The 19453-nt window shown below is 42.1% G+C and overlaps 1 protein-coding gene across 1 annotated transcript in view; it reads right to left on the minus strand.

The window, feature by feature from the left end:
* Window positions 1-2772, minus strand: part of LOC121571630 (transmembrane protein FAM155A-like) — a 166504-nt gene extending 163732 nt beyond the window's left edge. Inside the window, exon 1 of the mRNA XM_041883208.2 lies at window positions 1442-2772. Within this exon, the coding sequence (XP_041739142.1) occupies window positions 1442-2173 (732 nt within the window). The 5' untranslated portion in view covers window positions 2174-2772. The remainder of the gene's footprint in view (window positions 1-1441) is intronic.
* Between the last annotated feature and the right edge of the window lie 16681 nt (window positions 2773-19453).

A 19453-nucleotide genomic window follows, 5' to 3' on the forward strand; every position in this document is an offset into this window, starting at 1 on the left:
GAGAGAGAAGCGAGCGAGAGAGAGAGAGAGAGAGAGAGAGAGAGAGAGAGAGAGAGAGAGAGAGAGAGAGAGCGACGGGAGAGAGAGAGAGAGAGAGAGAGAGAGAGAGAGAGAGAGAGAGAGAGAGAGAGAGAGAGAGAGAGAGAGAGAAAGAGAGAGAGAGTAGTCCGTAACAGTCTACTGCACAAAAAATTGAAAAAAGAATGAGTGTAATCTAGCCAATGTCCCTAACCTGTGTAGCATTGCTGTTTTCTGCGCCATGACTGCACAACCATGACTGCACATAACATTTGTGGCTACAATACATTGCCAGTGACACCTGCGATTAAATGTGTGCGTGTGGGCGGGCGTGCGTGTGTGTGAACGATAGTGTCATCTATTCAACGTTGGTGCAATATTACCAAAACCTGTTAGTTTCAGTCATGCTGAGCTCACAACACAACTTGATACAATCTGCATCATCCCTCTGAAAGACCCGTTTGTTGATGTGTGTTGACCAATTGAGGGAGCAGTGTACTGCTCTATGCTACAGAGAGATGTGTCATCGGAACAACAACAAACCGGGAACAATGGAAAAGCCTTCTGGTGGATTAGGTGCAGAAACCACTGGTACGCTATTAATGTTATTGAAATGCTAGCACCTCTGAGCTCTGGCTGAGCTAGGCACTAGGCCTTCCCCTCTAGTACAGCCTCTACTCTGATAGCCTCTAACACAGTAACAAATGATCACATCACCACACTGCAGAGGCCTGGCTGTTTCACAACAGCGGAGAACATACAGACCTATAGGGCTACATCCCCCTAACACAAGCACACACACAGAGAGAGAGAGAGAGAGAGAGAGAGGGTGGGGGGGCTCTAGGTCTGATGCTTTCAGAACCATGGAGAGCACCTCTCTCTCTCACTGGTTGGTTGATTTTCAAAAGGATTGATGAAGACAAGAACAATCCCTTAGGTTTGACACCATTTGTTATGCAAAGATTATATCTGAGGAGAGAACATAATCAGGGGCACAACCTATTTTTTTACTAAGATGCTTCCTTTTTAGTTTAGGCTTGGTCTGCAGCCTTTGAAGCAACACAATAAAGGCCAGTTATACTCAATACCCTTTTTGATTCAAACTCTCTCTCACTCTTTCTGTTTGCTGTAGGCTATGTGACACAATCATCACAAATTATCTCCTGCATTAAAAACAATCTACAAGTGCGCTTCCACGCTCGCTCATTCTAGCACAAACATACACACGCGCGCATACATTATAGGCAGGACAAGTGGGGTGATCCGTCTCACAAACTCTTTGAAATCATTCCCACATCGTGATAGATATCGGTTACCATGACGACTGGGAATCCATCCAAGCCCGCTGCATAAGTGTGTTGAGGCGAAAAAGACAGTAGCCTACCTATAGTGCTTTGATATGTGCAAGCCATTCACATCCTACCTTGCATTCCTCCATACATGTCCTGACCGAGTATTCATCCGTCTCATATTTCTCAACCAAAAGCTCAAACTCCCGGTAGTCCTCCTGAGCTTGCCGGTCAAAGCGCTGGTAAGCCCGGACACACTCGCTGCATCCCAGTGTGTCACCCTCAGCCACGTCCAGGCTGCAGTTTATATTGTCCGGACTTGTAAACCCGTTAAACAAATCCAAAAGAGAGTAGGAATTACAAAAAGAAAGATACAAATCGCTCAGATTCAAGTCCGCCGACTGCGTCCCATCACCGCCCCCGGAGAGGCCCAGGCACACCGGCTCTGCGTCCGTGAAAGTGAAGCAGTCTTTGGACAAGCTGTCCGGGTGACAGGTGTCCAGTCGACACAGAGGTTTGGTAGAATTCCCTATAAAAATAACATCTGGCTTTCTGGCGAGGCGGCCGTGGGGGGAATGGGGGTCAGAGGAGGGGGTGTGGTGGTGAGTGGAGTTTGGGTACTCGACCATGTCGGTAAAGGCGAGCCGCTTGTCCTGCCACTTGTCTCGGGTCCGCGTCAGTTTGGCCTCCGCGCAGAACCACAAGTGGTCAGAGAGCAGGACCGTGATGAAGAGAAGAGATGCCAGCGACAGGCGCCATCTCTGGGCCCGCTCCGACTCGGTAAATGGCTTCTCGTTCTCTCGGGGTGCAAACCAGATTTTTAAGCCGTCATCTTGCTTCCGACACATCCAAGCACCCCTGGTCATATTTTAGGAAAAGCGCAGCTCTGGCCGACTCCACCGCGGGGGCTCCTCTGCCACTATACTCATTGACTTTGGGAGATGGACTCCGTTATTTCTACTCGGTAACGGTGGCCTGCCGTGCCGCCGCGGGTCCTGGGCGCTCCTCTCTCGCGCCCGACGCCGTCCGTGTGTTATTCCGATCCAATTAGCGCGCCCGCACAGATTAAGCCTCGCGCTGCCTCATCCCGGTTCTCCATGGCTCTCCGGGGGGAAACCACGTTCTCTGTAACCGCATGCCTCGCACCTGGCTCCCTCTTTTCTGCTCTCCCGGGTTGTGCTCGCGCGCAGAGAGACCAGCTGTGGCGAGCTTATCCGTGCTGTTGCCGTTACTGCTGCGGTTTCCCGGATTCAATTATGAGAATGCAAAAGCCGTTTGATTGTACCCCAGATGATTTTTCCGGTTCCTATCTGGGTTGAATGCCTTGGATCTTTTCTCCCGATTTCCACAGTCATCTTGGACCTGGGTTAAGTTGCCGCCATGTTCGTCTTGAACACTTTTTGGCGGAGCGGGGTCCGTTTGCGTCATCTCCATCGCTACGATAGCTCCATCGTTGAGCAGTGGCGGAGCAGCTTACTACCTATTACACACTCAGACACATGCAGACATTTAATAGCACTATCCCACCACTCTGGACCACAGGACGCAGGCATGAAATGTGAGGTCTGATACCTGTTACCATCTGGGTTGGGAAAAGATTGGCTATATATTCAGCACTGTTGCCACTATATATGCAGTTCAGACATAGAGAAATAGAGAAGAGAAAAGTAAATGTCACTACATTTCTCAGTGCTAAATATTTATGGTACAAATCATTTGCCACATTATTTCGATGACATGAATGACAGATCATGAGGAACGCATAGCTGGTCCTATGGTATGATAATAGCCTTTACAAAGAATGTGCATAAAACCCTCCATTATGTCTGGCTTGCAACGAGCATGGCATTCAGCTAAATGACATGCCCAGTCACCTCCAAAATTATTGGCACCCTTGATAAAGATGAGCAAAAAAGACTGTATAAAAATAATAATACAAATAGCCTACTGAATGATTTAAAAAATGCCGTCCTCTCCAATTTTTTAAAAATATTATTTTATACTAATACAATTGCTCAGAGAAATAAATGCTGTTTAACAAGTAAAACTTTTTTCTCTCAGAAAGATAGGTGTCAAAGTTATTGGCACCCCTGTTTTCAATACTTTGTGCAACTCCCCTTGCAAGGATATTCAGGAGGACAACACACACCACACACACACTCAGTAGCCTATATCAATTGGCTATTCTGCCAAGTGATATATAGACTACTGAGTGTGTGTGTGTGTGGTGTGTGTGTGTGTGTGTGTGTGTGTGTCTGTGTGTCTGTGTGTGTGTGTCTCGTAACCTTGCACCGTCCATGGTATCTTATCAGCATTGTTGAATGTAGATGACAGTATTTATCCCCATCCTTAAAGCTGCCAAATGATTGTCAGCTTGAATGGCTTGGAGTGCTACCAAGGAGACGAGAGAGTTTTGCTTAATGTTAATGGGGCGCACATTGGAGAAGACAAGAGATGATTATCTGAATTAATTTGGAACTGAGACAGGGTGGAAGGCGCATATTCAGCTCATCACTAATGTCACGTGAAAAAATGGCGAAGAACAGAACATAAAACATATGAACGACATCTAAAATTAAACCAATTATATGCTTTGGCTCTGATAGAGAGAAAAAAACGAATGTATTTTTCTGCGTGGTATTTTGTCTCTCTATTAGGTGGAGCCATCAGTAGGACTGAAGGCTTTTTAGAACGAACTAAACCCAGCTTCTGCAACTAAACACTTACGCACGCACGCACACAGGCACACAGACATGCAGACACACACGCACACACGCACACATACACACACACAAACACACACACACACCCTGCGAAGCAAATGTACTCAGTGCATTTCAGCACCATGGAGAGCTCCCAGACGTGAAATACTGTACAATGTTAGTCTACGATTTCCTTGCGTTTTGTGAGTGATTGCTTCCTGGCTCATTGTAGAGAGCATTTTTGTAAGCATATTTAGCCACATAATGTCCCCTCCTCCGCAGTTCGATGGAAATGAGCTTGCTATAGTTACCAAGGCAGTTAACACACACACAGGTACACACACACACAAACACACACACACACACACACACACACACACACACTGAACACAGAGCATGCGCTTAGCAATTTGTTTGATGCTAGTAAACTCACTGCTAAACAATGTGCACCTGCTCGATCATTTCAGGACTAGCCACAGTACTAATAGGCCTAAGTCTAAATCAAAAGGGCCTTCAACAAACTGCTTTTCAAGGACTAAATAATTCACCTGAACACTGCCTAGCTGTGAAAGGAAAACATGTAATTTAAGTTCCAATGCAGTGTCACCAGTTGCACGCACTCCTCACTCTCACTGAGGGGATTCGATAAAGCTGCCTCGGGTTGCACCGGGCTATGGCCCATCACATGACCGGACGAAACCTGTGAGGGAGGCGTGCCCTGCTCAAATCAAACAGTAGCCTAATCAGCGCTGCTCGGTCATATTGTCAACAGTGCAGCATCATGCGTTGTTCAGAAACATCTATTTTCCATAAAGTAACCCTATCCCTTATGGAGAAACCACATGATCTCGTGTCATCTCATGTGATCACTTGTGATTTAATGTGAAGATAATGTGATAATATATGACAACGTGTGAAGCAACATGTGATAACACAAAACTACACTTGGCAACTCATGTAAAATTAATATGAAATAAATGTGACAACATGGGGATGCAAAATGTCAACATGTTATTTATAATATTTTTATTTGAAAGGCATAATTGATATTAATTTAATTAAAAAACCTCTTCGATGTAAAGTACCCTGTTTAGGGGACCTGTGTGCTTCTGGTACCGGTTCCGACCGTGATTTTTGCTTATAAATCGATCTGTGGACACGTAGATCGAAATGGTTTGCATTGAGCGGTAGCCCTGATTCTCATGGTCACAGGAGTATGTCTCTTCTGCATGTGTGAAGCAGGATGTGAAATCTGACACCACTTGAAGCTGGGCTGTCCCTCCCACCATTTCATTCGCTCTTCCGGCTGTCCATTAATTGCTGGCTGAACCCTAAGTCACAGCCATTAACAACTCATATACCTGAACTCCTTACATCGTAACGCAGCAGGAGAGCGTGGTTTCGTGGCTGTAGCTCATTCAGGGATTGATTTATAGCCAGTAATCAGAAATAATTCATAGATTTTAAACACAAAACACTTTCTGTAGCTCAATTGGTAGAGCATGGCGCTTGTAATGCCAGGGTAGTGGGTTCGATCCCCGGGACCACCCATACGTAAAAATGTATGCACACATGACTGTAAGTTGCTTTGGATAAAAGCGTCTGCTAAATGGCATATTATTCTGTGTAAAATATTAATATGAGGTGAAAGGTGAGTTCCTAAGGACTTCAGGAAGCCAAGCTAGAGCTCTGTGTGATGTTCACAGCAATGGGGGCAGAAGTTATGATCAAGAGACACCTTTAGAAAATATGCACATTTTCTCTATCACTAAATATACAAATATGTATTTTGCAGTTATAAGGAAGGTGAAATCTTATAGTTAGTATTTTTATAAATTGATTGTACTATATTTAGAAAAATATAAGCCATTTAATATAACATATTTCATGTTTTCATATTTCTATCATATTTGTACTGTGTACTTGAGCTTGTGTCCTCCAAAGTGACTACACCTCAGCAATGTATAACTATTTTTACCAGAAAGGTGAGATTTTACCCTTTATTGGAGTATGCAGCATTACTAGTTACGGCCCTCTTATGATAAATAATTACTTTTGGAGATGACATAGATTACATTTTCTATTACACATAGTTACATTTAAGAGGGTTAAACAGTCATGGTCCCCTGCAAGGTTTTTCTAGTTCACGGTTTGTTCCAGCGACGTCCACAAATACGTTTTTAGGAAGTTCTTAAAACGTTTTGACATGGTCCCCTGGCGGTTTTTGAATAGTTGCGGTGAAAATACAGTAAATCTACAACTAGTTGCTGTATTTTACAGCTAAATTCAGGTGTTTAATGTTAAAAGACAGTATGTTGTTAAAGGACGGTAACTTGTTGCCAGAAGTTGCTGTGAATTTGTCATTTCTTTATTGGAAAGTACTTGTCAGTAAGTTATTGAAAAAATCACATGAAAACCTGCTCCAGAGCGCTCAAGACCTCAGACTGGGGCAAAGTTTCACCTTCCAACAGGACAACGACCCTAAGCACACAGCCAAGACAATGCAGGAGTGGCTTCGGGACAAGTCTCTGAATGTCCTTGAGTGGCCCAGCCAGAGCCCGTACTTGAACCCCATCGAACATCTCTGGAGAGACCTGAAAATAGCTGTGCAGCGACGCTCCCCATCCAACCTGACAGAGCTTGAGAGGATCTGCAGAGAAAAATAGGAGAAACTCCCCAAATACAGGTGTGCCAAGCTTGTAGTGTCATATCCAAGAAGACTCGAGGCTGTAATTGCTGCCAAAGGTCCTTCAACAAAGTACTGAGTAAAGTGTCTGAATACTTACTTAAATGTGATATTTCAGTTTTTTATTTGTAATATATTTGCAAACATTTCTAAAAAGCAGTTTTTGCTTTGTCATTATGTAGATTGATGAGATTATTATTTTTTAATCAATTTTAGAATAAGGCTGTAACGTAACAAAATGTGGAAAAAGTCAAGGGGTCAGAATACTTTCCAAATGCACTATACGTATAAGCTTGTGAACAAACAATGTTAGCTTGAATGCTCTTGCATCCCATTTCCTCCTCCCTCTCTCCCTGTCTCCCCCTCTCCCTCCCTCCCATGTTGTAGTGTCTCTCCTTCTAGTTCGAGGCAGTGTGTTGAGGAGGCTGATTGCCATACCCAGCATCTCTCAGAGTGTTATTGATTGAAGAGACCAGTGCTACTGGGTGAAAAGTATTCAGTGGGCTGTGATACTCAATGACAGGACTGGTGCTGCAGTCACTATCAGCTCAAGCCCTGAGAGTTCAGTAACTACATGTTACGTCCTATGGCTAGGGTAAATAGACAGCTCTAGGGAGAAAGACGTTGTGAGTCTGTCACTTCTCTCTCCCTGCCGTCCCCTTTCACACTCTCCCTGAGACACATACTCACTGTAATGCCACTAACACGATGGGACGCTGTGTCATGTGTGTGAGCAGGAGCCATAGTGAGTGTGTGTGTGTTTTTGGTTTTCCTATCCTTGTGGGGACCAGAAGTTCTCACAAGGATAGTTAAACAAGGAAAATTCGGACAAGTGGGGACATTTCACTGGTCCCCACAAGAAAAAAGGCTACTTTAGGCTTAGGGGTTAGAATTAGGGTTAGAGTTAGGGGTTTGGGGTTAGGGTTAAGGTTAAGGTTAACCTCTACGGGATCGGTGTCCCGTATATGGGATTGTTGAGCTAATGTGCGCTAATGTGATTAGCATGACTGTTGTAAGTAACAGCAAACTTTCCAGGACATAGACATGTCTTATATGGGCAGAAAGCTTAAATTCTTGTTAATCTAACTGCATTGTCCAATTTACAGTAGCTATTACAGTGAAAAAATACCATGCTATTGTTTGAGGAGAGTGCACAAAAACAAAATACTTATCACGGCATTTTGCAGTGATACGCCATCCCATCTATAATAATAATAATAATATGCCAGTTAGCAGACGCTTTTATCCAAAGCGACTTACAGTCATGCGTGCATACATTTTTTTGTGAATGGGTGGTCCCGGGGATCGAACCCACTACCCTGGCATTACAAGCGCCGTGCTCTACCAGCTGAGCTACAGAGGATCTACTTTGGCTTAGTGGGACTATCATTTGTTTTTCAACAGCACAATGACCCAACACACCTCCAGGCTGTGTAAGGGCTATTTTACCAAGAAGGAGAGTGAATGAGTGCTGCATCAGATGACCTGGCCTCCACAATCCCCCGACCTCAACCAAATTGAGATGGTTTGGGATGAGTCAGATGGCAGAGTAAAGGAAAAGCAGCCAACAAGTGCTCAGAATATGTGGGAACTCCTTCAAGACTGTTGGAAAAGCATTCCAGGTGAAGCTGGTTGAGAGAATGCCAAGAGTGTGCAAAGCTGTCATCAAGGCAAAGGGTGGCTATTTGAAGAATCTCAAATATAAAATATATTTTGATTTGTTCAACACCTCTTTGGTTACTACATGATTCCATATGTGTTATTTCATAGTTTTAATGTCTTCACTATTATTCTACAATGTAGAAAATAGTAAAAAAAATTAAGGAAAAACCCTTGAATGAGTAGGTGTGTCCAAACTTTTGACTGGTAGTGTAAATGGAAAAGAATGATCTGATCACAGCCCATCAGCATACTTATCGCAGAAACCATTCCACTACAACTGCATATGTTGACATGGTTAAGCAGTGGCTCAATGCTATGGATAATAGCAGGTTTGTGGGTGTACTATTTTAGATTTTAGTGCAGCATTTGAGTTAGTGGATCATGAAATAATTTTATGGGTTTAAGGAGGCAGCATTGAATTGGGTACAGTCATATCTAGCTGACAGGAAACAGTCCATTTATATCAATGGGTTGTTTTCTTCCCCTCATGCTTTAAACTGTGGAATACCACAGGGCAGCTGCCTTGGGACACTTCTTTACTTAATATATACCAACCACCTTCCTTATGCCTTATCTGAAACTCAAGCTACTATATTTGCAGATGATACTACAATTTATACACGTTGGATAAAAGCGTCTGCTAAATGGCATATATATATATATATATATATATATATATATATATATATATATATATATATATATATATATATATATATATATTATACAGCAAGACAATCATTTCAACAGGTACAGCAAGCTCTACAAGTAGATCTGGGAAATGTCAGGGAGTGGGTTTGCCGGAACAAACTAGTTTTGAACGCCAACAACACCAAGGTTATGTTGGTCTGTTCCACCAGGAAAAGTTCAACACAGCATGGGATGCAATTAAGTTCTTTAATCTTCATTCTTAAGCAAACAACCCAAGCATATGGTTCTTCTGTTGTAGTCATGCACAATGCTCTTGATTGGTCATCAATCAACAAGATATTTGAAAAAAAACATGCATATTTTATTTCACAATGTACACCATTTAAAACGGCCAAACTCCATTCACAACAGTATTCAGGTGGTAAGAGACAGACATTCAGTCAATAGCAGGATTAGATTGTCCACCATCTATGTGTTATCCAGACAGAAAAGAGAAATAGGCAAAATAACATTTAGATTCAGAGCAATAAAGAAATTGAATAATTTATCTGAGCAAACCAGAAACCTTTCAATATATACATTCAAACAATACTTTAGAACCATTTAAATATAGTAAATCGGAAGGTTGTGCAGGACTATGGTAGATGAAGGAATCAATCTATCTTTTCAGACTGTTAGAGTATTTATCTGGTCAATATGTCAGTGTATTATGTCTGTTTGTAACAGTGTGTTCTTTGTGAAAATTTGATCGTATTATAAATTGTATTTTAATGTTTAAGGACTCTTGGAAAATTAATCCAAATGAGGACTAAAAGAGATCCTAATAAAATAAAATAAAATAAAATCCCTCCCTCCATCCCTCCCTTCATAGCTGTATCCAGTAATTAATTCTAAACGTATGTATGTTGAGACCCAGAGGAGAGAGAGAGAGAAAGAGAGATAGAATGAGAGAGAGAGAGAGAGAGAGAGAGAGAGAGAGAGAGAGAGAGAGAGAGAGAGAGAGAGAGAGAGAAATGAATGGCACAGGCCAGGGTGAATGGACTCTGTGGTAGGCAGCTCCTCTTTCTATGTTTAAGTGAACATGGCCTTGGAGTATAAACACACGTGTGCAAAGACAAAGACACACAAAAACATGGACGGCTGCACGCATGCACACATATACACACACACACACACACACACACACACACACACACACACACACACACACACACACACACACACACACACACACGGCTAAACAGGCACAAAACATGCTCAAAAAGCAACAAGTAACAGGAATAGAGGAGCTTCCAAATCAGGTCCTAAAGTCTCCTAGGTTACTGCAGACTTGATTCTGTCTTTTCCAAGTGAATTTGTCCAAATACTTTCAAATGGGGGGACTAGATACATAAAGTCCATTCATTTCTAAACGGTTGTCTCAAATAACTAATCTAATGTGGCTTGCGAAAAGTATTCACCCCCTTGGCATTTTTCCTATTTTATTGCCTTAAAACCTGGAATTCAAAATGATTTTTTAGGGGTTTGTATCATTTGATTTACACAACATGCCTATCACTTTGAAGATGCAATTTATTTATTTATTGTGAAACAAACAAGAAATAAGACAAAAAAACAGCAAACTTGAGCGTGCATAACTATTCACCCCCCCCAAAGTCAATACTTTGTAGAGCCACCTTTTGCAGCAATTACAGCTGCAAGTCTCTTGGGGTATGTCTCTATAAGCTTGGCACATCTAGCCACTGGGATTTTTGCCTATTCTTCAAGGCAAAACTGCTCCAGCTCCTTTAAGTTGGATGGGTTCCGCTGGTGTACAGCAATCTTTAAGTCATACCACAGATTCTCAATTAGGTTGAGGTGTGGGCTTTGACTAGGCCATTCCAAGACATTTAAATGTTTCCCCTTAACAACTCATGTGTTGTTTTAGCTGTATGCTTAGGGTCACTGTCCTGCTGGAAGGTGAACCTCCGTCCCAGTCTCAAATCTCTGGAAGACTGAAACAGGTTTCCCTCAAGAATTTCCCTGTATTAAGCGCCATCCATCATTCCTTCAATTCTGACCAGTTTCCCAGTCCCTGCTGATGAAAAACATCCCCACAGCATGATGCTGCCACCACCATGCTTCACTGTGGGGATGGTGTTCTCGGGGTGATGAGAGGTGTTGGGTTTGCGCCAGACATAGCGTTTTCCTTGATGGCCAAAAAGCTAAATTTTAGTCTCATCTGACCAGAGTACCATCTTCCATATGTTTGGGGAGTCTCCCACATTGCTTTTGGCGAACACCAAACGTGTTTGCTTATTTTTTTCTTTAAGCAATGGCTTTTTTCTGGCCACTCTTCCGTAAAGCCCAGCTTTGTGGATGGTACGGCTTAATCAAATCAAATCAAATCAAATCAAATCAAATTTTATTGGTCACATGCGCCGAATACAACAGGTGCAGACATTACAGTGAAATGCTTACTTACAGCCCTTAACCAACAGTGTATTTATTTTAAACAAAAAAAGTAAGAATAAAACAACAACAAAAAAAGTGTTGAGAAAAAAAGAGCAGAGGTAAAATAAAGTGACAGTAGGGAGGCTATATATACAGGGGGGTACCGTTGCAGAGTCAATGTGCGGGGGCACCGGCTAGTTGAGGTAGTTGAGGTAATATGTACATGTGGGTAGAGTTAAAGTGACTATGCATAAATACTTAACAGAGTAGCAGCAGCGTAAAAAGGATGGGGTGGGGGGGCAGTGCAAATAGTCCGGGTAGCCATGATTAGCTGTTCAGGAGTCTTATGGCTTGGGGGTAGAAGCTGTTGAGAAGTCTTTTGGACCTAGACTTGGCACTCCGGTACCGCTTGCCGTCTCGGTAGCAGAGAGAACAGTCTATGACTAGGGTGGCTGGAGTCTTTGACAATTTTGAGGGCCTTCCTCTGACACCGCCTGGTATAGAGGTCCTGGATGGCAGGAAGCTTTGCCCCAGTGATGTACTGGGCCGTACGCACTACCCTCTGTAGTGCCTTGCGGTCGGAGGCCAAGCAGTTGCCATACCAGGCGGTGATGCAACCAGTCAGGATGCTCTCGATGGTGCAGCTGTAGAATTTTTTGAGGATCTGAGGACCCATACCAAATATTTTTAGTCTCCTGAGGGGGAATAGGCTTTGTCGTGCCCTCTTCACGACTGTCTTGGTGTGTTTGGACCATGATAGTTCGTTGGTGATGTGGACACCAAGGAACTTGAAGCTCTCAACCTGTTCCACTACAGCCCCGTCGATGAGAATGGGGGCGTGCTCAGTCCTCTTTTTTTTCCTGTAGTCCACAATCATCTCCTTTGTCTTGGTCACGTTGAGGGAGAGGTTGTTGTCCTGGCACCACACAGCCAGATCTCTGACCTCCTCCCTATAGGCTGTCTCATCGTTGTCGGTGATCAGGCCTACCACTGTTGTGTCGTCGGCAAACTTAATGATGGTGTTGGAGTCGTGCCTGGCCATGCAGTCATGGGTGAACAGAGAGTACAGGAGGGGGACTGAGCACGCACCCCTGAGGGGCCCCCGTGTTGAGGATCAGTGTGGCAGATGTGTTGTTACCTACCCTTACCACCTGGGGCGGCCCGTCAGGAAGTCCAGGATCCAGTTGCAGAGGGAGGTGTTTAGTCCCAGGATCCTTAGCTTAGTGATGAGCTTAGAGGGCACTATGGTGTTGAATGCTGAGCTGTAGTCAATGAATAGCATTCTCACGTAGGTGTTCCTCTTGTCCAGGTGGGAAAGGGCAGTGTGGAGTGCGATAGAGATTGCATCATCTGTGGATCTGTTGGGGCGGTATGCAAATTGGAGTGGGTCTAGGGTTTCTGGGATAATGCTGTTGATGTGAGCCATGACCAGTCATTCAAAGCACTTCATGGCTAAAGACGTCAGTGCTACGGGTCGGTAGTCATTTAGGCAGGTTATCTTAGAGTCCTTGGGCACGGGGACTATGGTGGTCTGCTTGAAACATGTTGGTATTACAGACTCAGTCAGGGACATGTTGAAAATGTCAGTGAAGACACTTGCCAGTTGGTCAGCACATGCTCGGAGTACACATCCTGGTAATCCGTCTGGCCCTGCGGCCTTGTGAATGTTGACCTGCTTAAAAGTCTTACTCACATCGGCTACGGAGAGCGTGATCACATAGTCATCCGGAACAGCTGGTGCTCTCATGCATGCTTCAGTGTTGCTTGCCTCGAAGCGAGCATAGAAGTGGTTTAGCTCGTCTGGTAGGCTTGTGTCACTGGGCAGCTCGCGGCTGTGCTTCCCTTTGTAGTCTGTAATAGTTTTCAAGCCCTGCCACATCCGACGAGCGTCAGAGCCAGTGTAGTATGATTCAATCTTAGACCTGTATTGACTCTTTGCCTGTTTGATGGTTCGTCGGAGGTCATAGCAGGATTTCTTATAAGCGTCCGGGTTAGAGTCCCGTTCCTTGAAAGCGGCAGCTCTACCCTTTAGCTCAGTGCGGATGTATCCTGTAATCCATGGCTTCTGGTTGGGGGTATGTACGTACGGTCACTGTGGGGGACGACATCATCGATGCACTTATTGATGAAGCCAGTGACTGATGTGGTGTACTCCTCAATGCTGTCTGAAGAATCCCGGAACATGTTCCAGTCTGTGCTAGCAAAACAGTCCTGTAGCTTAGCATCTGCGTCATCTGACCACTTTTTTATTAACCAAGTCACTGGTGCTTCCTGCTTTAGTTTTTGCTTATAAGCAGGAATCAGGAGGATAGAGTTATGGTCAGATTTGCCAAATGGAGGGCGAGGGAGAGCTTTGTATGCGTCTCTGTGTGTGGAGTAAAGGTGGTCTAGAGTTTTTTTTCCCTCTGGTTGCACATTTAACATGCTGGTAGAAATTAGGTAGAACGGATTTAAGTTTCCCTGCATTAAAGTCCCCGGCCACTAGGAGCGCTGCATCTGGATGAGCGTTTTCCTGTTGATTAATGGCCTTGTACAACTCATTCAGTGCAATCTTAATGCCAGCATTGGTTTGTGGTGGTAAATAGACAGCTATGAAAAATATAGATGAAAACTCTCTTGGTAAATAGTGTGGTCTACAGCTTATCATAAGATACTCTACCTCAGGCGAGCAAAACCTCGAGACTTCCTTAGTATTTGATTTTGTGCACCAGCTGTTGTTTACAAATATACACAGACCGCCACCCCTTGTCTTACCGGAGTCAGCCGTTCTGTCCTGCCGATGTAGCGTATAGCCTGCTAGCTGAATGTTATCATTGTTGTCGTTCAGCCACGACTCCGTGAAACATAAGATATTACAGTTTTTAATGTCCCGTTGGTAGGATAACCGTAATCTTAAATCGTCCATTTTATTTTCAAAAGATTGAACGTTGGCTAATAGGATTGATGGAAGAGGCAGTTTACTCGCTCGCCCGTCGGATCCTTACAAGGCACCCCGATCTGCGTCCGCGATATCTCCGTCTCTTCCTCACGCGAATGACGGGGATTTGGGCCTTGTCGGGTGTCTGTATGATATCCTTCGCGGCCGCCTCGTTGAAGAAAAAATATTCGTCCAATACGAGGTGAGTAATCGCTGTCCTGATATCCAGAAGCTCTTTTTGGTTATAAGAGACGATGGCAGAAACATTATGTACAAAATAAATTACAAATAACGCGGAAAAACACACATAATAGTACAATTGGTTAGAGGGCTGTAAAACTGCAGCCATCTTCTCCGGCGTTGTTCTGTTCAAAGTGGTCCTATGGACAGATACTCCAATCTCCGCTGTGGAGCTTTGCAGCTCCTTCAGGGTTATCTTTGGTCTCTTTGTTGCCTCTCTGTTGAATGCCCTCCTTGCCTGGGCCATGAGTTTTGGTGGGCAGCCCTCTCTTGGCAGCTTTGTTGTGGTGCCATATTCTTTACATTTTTTAATAATGGATTTCATGGTGCTCCGTGGGATAATCAAAGTTTCTGATATTTTTTTATAACCCAACCCTGATCTGTACTTCTCCACAACTTTGTCCCTGACCTGTTTGGAGAGCTCCCTGGTCTTCATGGTGCCGCTTGCTTGGTGGTGCCCCTTGCTTAGTGGTGTTGCAGACTCTGGGTCCTTTCAGAGCATGTGTATATATATATATACTGAGATCATGTGACAGATCATGTGACACTTAGATTGCACACAGGTGGACTTTATTAAACTAATTATGTGACTTCTGAAGGTAATTGGTTGCACCAGATCTTATTTAGGGGCTTCATAGCAAAGGAGGTGAATACATATGCATGCACCACTTTTCTGTTATTTATTTTTTAGAATTATTTGAAACAAGTTATTTTTTTCATTTCACTTCACCAATTTGGACTATTTTGTATATGTCCATTACATGAAATCCAAATAAAAATCAATTTAAATTACAGGTTGTAATGCAACAAAATAGGAAAAACACAAAGGGGGATGAATACTTTTGCAAGGCACTGTATGTAAAAAAAAAAAGAAGGAAGGATAGCTAAATATTTACCGGGAAAGATTCTTAAGCAAACAACCCAAGCATTAATTAACAACCCAAGATTTAATTAACAATGCAATCATTAATTGGGAGTCATGTGAATTACTGTTATGTGGTCTGAGGAAATGCATCAGCAAGTGAAATTAGGAGGCTGCAGATTGCACAGAACAAAGCAGCAAGGATTGTTTTAAGGTGGAGATATGATTATTCTGTTGTAGTCATGCACAATGCTCTTGGTTGGTCATCAATCAACAAGATAGTTGAACAAATAATGCTTATTATATTTCACAATGTACACCAGTTAAAACGGCCAAACTCCATTCACAACAATATTAATTTGGTAAGAGACAGACATTCAGTCAATACTAGGAATAGATTGTCCAATATGATATCCAGACAGAAAAGAGAAACAGGCAAAATAACATTTTGATTCAGAGCAATAAAGAAATATAATAATTTATCTGAGTAAACCAGAAACCTTTCAATATATAAATTCAAACAATACTTTAGAACCATTTAAATATAATACATTGGAAGGTTGTGCAAGACTATGTTAGATGAAGGAATCAATCTATCATTTCAGACTGTTAGATTATTTATCTGGTCAATATGTCAGTGTATTATGTCTGTTTGTGAAAGTGTGTTATATGTGAAAATGTGATCGTATTATAAATTGTATTTTAATGTTTAAGGACTCGTGGAAGATTAGTCTAAATCAGGACTAAAAGAGATCCTAATAAAATAAAATCAATCTCAGGCCTAGAGATGACAAGGGCTGTGGTGGTCATAAAATGTTGTCAGCCAGTTACTGTCATGCAAAAGACTGCTGGTCTCACAGTAATTGACCGTTAATTAACATAAACACGTTTAGTATCTCTAGGCCTCCAAGCATACAAGCCGATGCAATATCTACGTTTAAAAAAGTCTAATAAATCAATTGAATATACACTATCCCAATAAATCCATTATTTATTTCAGTCAGGTCTAAAGAAACATTATGATATGAAGAAAATATATTTCAGAAGAACAGAATATGAGTTGGCCTACTGTATGTTAGCTGGCAATGCTCCATGCCATAGGCTGTAGGCTTGTTCATTTAGCTGACAAGATAGCCCATGCCATTATTTTATATTATATGATTTTATAGTAAGAAGAATGTAATGCATATATGCATATATGCATATATGAAGTGGCTATGTTGAGTATAAAAGTGATCATTTGAGGTCCTATAAGCTGGATTTAGAGTTATTTGGCAACGTTAGTTGTGAATGATAAAAACCTTGAATGTCTTAAAAATCAAAACATATATGGGCTCATGATGCGACAATAGGCTATTGCACAGCTGTTCTCTCATCAAGTGATCATCTTTTCACCTATCAGACTATTCTCAATGTAATATTGTCTTTATTAATATGTTTAGAATGGCACGTTATCAAATGGGCAGGAACAGGGAAAAAATACATGTCATCTGTATGCACTTGAATAGCGAATGGAGGCCGCGCATTTTCGCTGCTCCGTTTTTCAATGATGACAGGTAGGCTACTTCGGTTTTATAGCTGAGCATGTGCTTAACCCCCTAGAGTCAATGTCTACGCCACCAATAAAAATCTGTCAGTTTAAGCTAGAGATATCTGTTTTTTGAAAGGTCAAAGGTGACAGAGCTAGAGCTGTGTTTGTCAGACCATGAGATATCTAAAAAATCGGACTTCTCACAAAATCGCCTCTAACGTCCGAACGGTTTGGCCTACAAACTATTATAACCCCCTATGGAAAGATGAGACTCTCACAAATGCGTACATGTCGGTTGTTTTGCTGTAGGACAGACCTCACAAGACTCGTCTGAAGGTCCCCGGTACCAGCTGAAAAAAAATGAATGGAAGTATATATGGAGGCTGTTTAATGCCAAAAACAAGGGGTTAAATACATATTTTTTAAATTCATGATCTTTCATATATCTCTCAGCTATAGGACAGACACTTCAGAACTTCCTTTAGATTATTTTGGGGGACTATCTGTTGTTTCATGTAGTGAATCTGTTATTCATTGTGTTTGTATGGACTAATAGCAGTAAGGCCATTCATTTTTTTACATTTTGTTTTGATACTTCAAGGGGTCTTAAAATTCCAAATCAAATAGCTAAATGGTCCTTGGTATTACCTTCTGAAAACAATTCTATATAGCTTAATATAACCCCGCACTCCACGCATCAACCACTGTTTGAGGAGAACCCCCCACTCCACTGGCTTCCAGTTGAAGCTCGCATCTGCTACAAGACCATGGTGCTTGCCTACGGAGCTGTGAGGGGAACGGCACCTCTGTACCTTCAGGCTCTGATCAGTCCCTACACCCAAACGAGGGCATTGCGTTCATCCACCTCTGGCCTGCTGGCTCCCATACCTCTGCGGAAGCACAGTTCCCGCTCAGCCCAGTCAAAACTGTTCGCTGCTCTGGCACCCCAATGGTGGAACAAGCTCCCTCACGACGCAAGGACAGCTGAGTCACTCACCACCTTCCGGAGACATTTGAAACCCCACCTCTTTAAGGAATACCTAGGATAGGATAAAGTAATCCTTCTGCATCCGCCCTAAAGATGACTGATGCTAAATGAAAGGTTATTCACACTGGCTAAGTGCACCTGAATAATAGGGATATACAGTGCCTTCGGAAAGTATTCAGACCCCTTGACTTTTTCCACATTTTGTTAAGTTACAGCCTTATTCTAAAATGGATTAAATATTTTAGGAACTTGTCTGTCGGCCTTGCATTAAAGAACATAATTGGTTAAGGAAAACTGTGATTAATAAAAAAGTATATCAGTTTCACTTAAGGACCAAAGGATTGACAGCCATCCCATATAGATTGCAAAATAGTTGGGAAGAGATTTTTGACGTACCGATCCCATGGCATAGTGTTTATGAAATGACACGCAAAACGACACCGGATTTAAAAATTAGAATCTTTCAATTTAAATTATTATATACAATTCTTGCTACCATAAGAATGTTATTTATATGGGGGATACAATATTCCCAGCTCTGCAGATTTTGCTGTGAGGAGACAGAATCATTGGATCATTTGTTTTGGTTCTGTCCATTTGTAGCTTGTTTTTGGACACAGGTCCAGGAATGGCTAAAGGATTGCAATATTTACCTGGAGCTAACCTTGCAGATAGCATTACTGGGTGATCTGAAAAATCATAGTCAATCGATCAATAATATAATAATACTTTTAGCAAAAATGTTTATTTTTAATTCACAATCTGTAGAAACAATGAGAATAGAAAGGTTCAGAACTTTTGTAAAACATCACAGTCCGGTTGAAATATATATGCAAATAGAAACCCTATATGGATGGTGTTAAGAGATAGATGGGAGGTATTGAATGGAGTTGAAGGATGGGACTAATAACAAATAACAACACATAATAACAAGATAACTAATAATGTATTCATACTGTGTCCATAATAAGTATATAGGTTGTATGTTGGGAGCTTTTGGGAAAGAGCACAGTTAGAAAGATATGGCATATAGAAGCAAACCGGATGGACATCATGAAAATGATCGGAGAGGTTGAGAGTAGAAGAAGTTCAGGAGAAAAAACAAATAAAATTGAATTATTGTAAAATTGACTGTGTCCTTAAGGTGAAGATAGTAAGTATAGGCTGGAAGTAGAGGGCATTGTTGTTCACTAATTTACCCCAAGTAGGGAAAGGATGGCGGGGTTGAAAAGGAATAAAGGGGAGTATATATATTTAAAAACATGGGGGATTGGAAGTGATGCAGACAATTACATTGATGGAAGTTACAATCTATCTGCAATATTAAGCTGATCTACCCCCCCCAAAAAAAAATTAATAATAATATATATATATATATATATATATATATATATATATATATATATATATATATATATATATATATATATACAGTGGGGAGAACAAGTATTTGATACACTGCTGATTTTGTAGA

This window comes from Coregonus clupeaformis, chromosome 40, assembly GCF_020615455.1.
Source record: "Coregonus clupeaformis isolate EN_2021a chromosome 40, ASM2061545v1, whole genome shotgun sequence".
Classification (NCBI taxonomy): domain Eukaryota; kingdom Metazoa; phylum Chordata; class Actinopteri; order Salmoniformes; family Salmonidae; genus Coregonus; species Coregonus clupeaformis.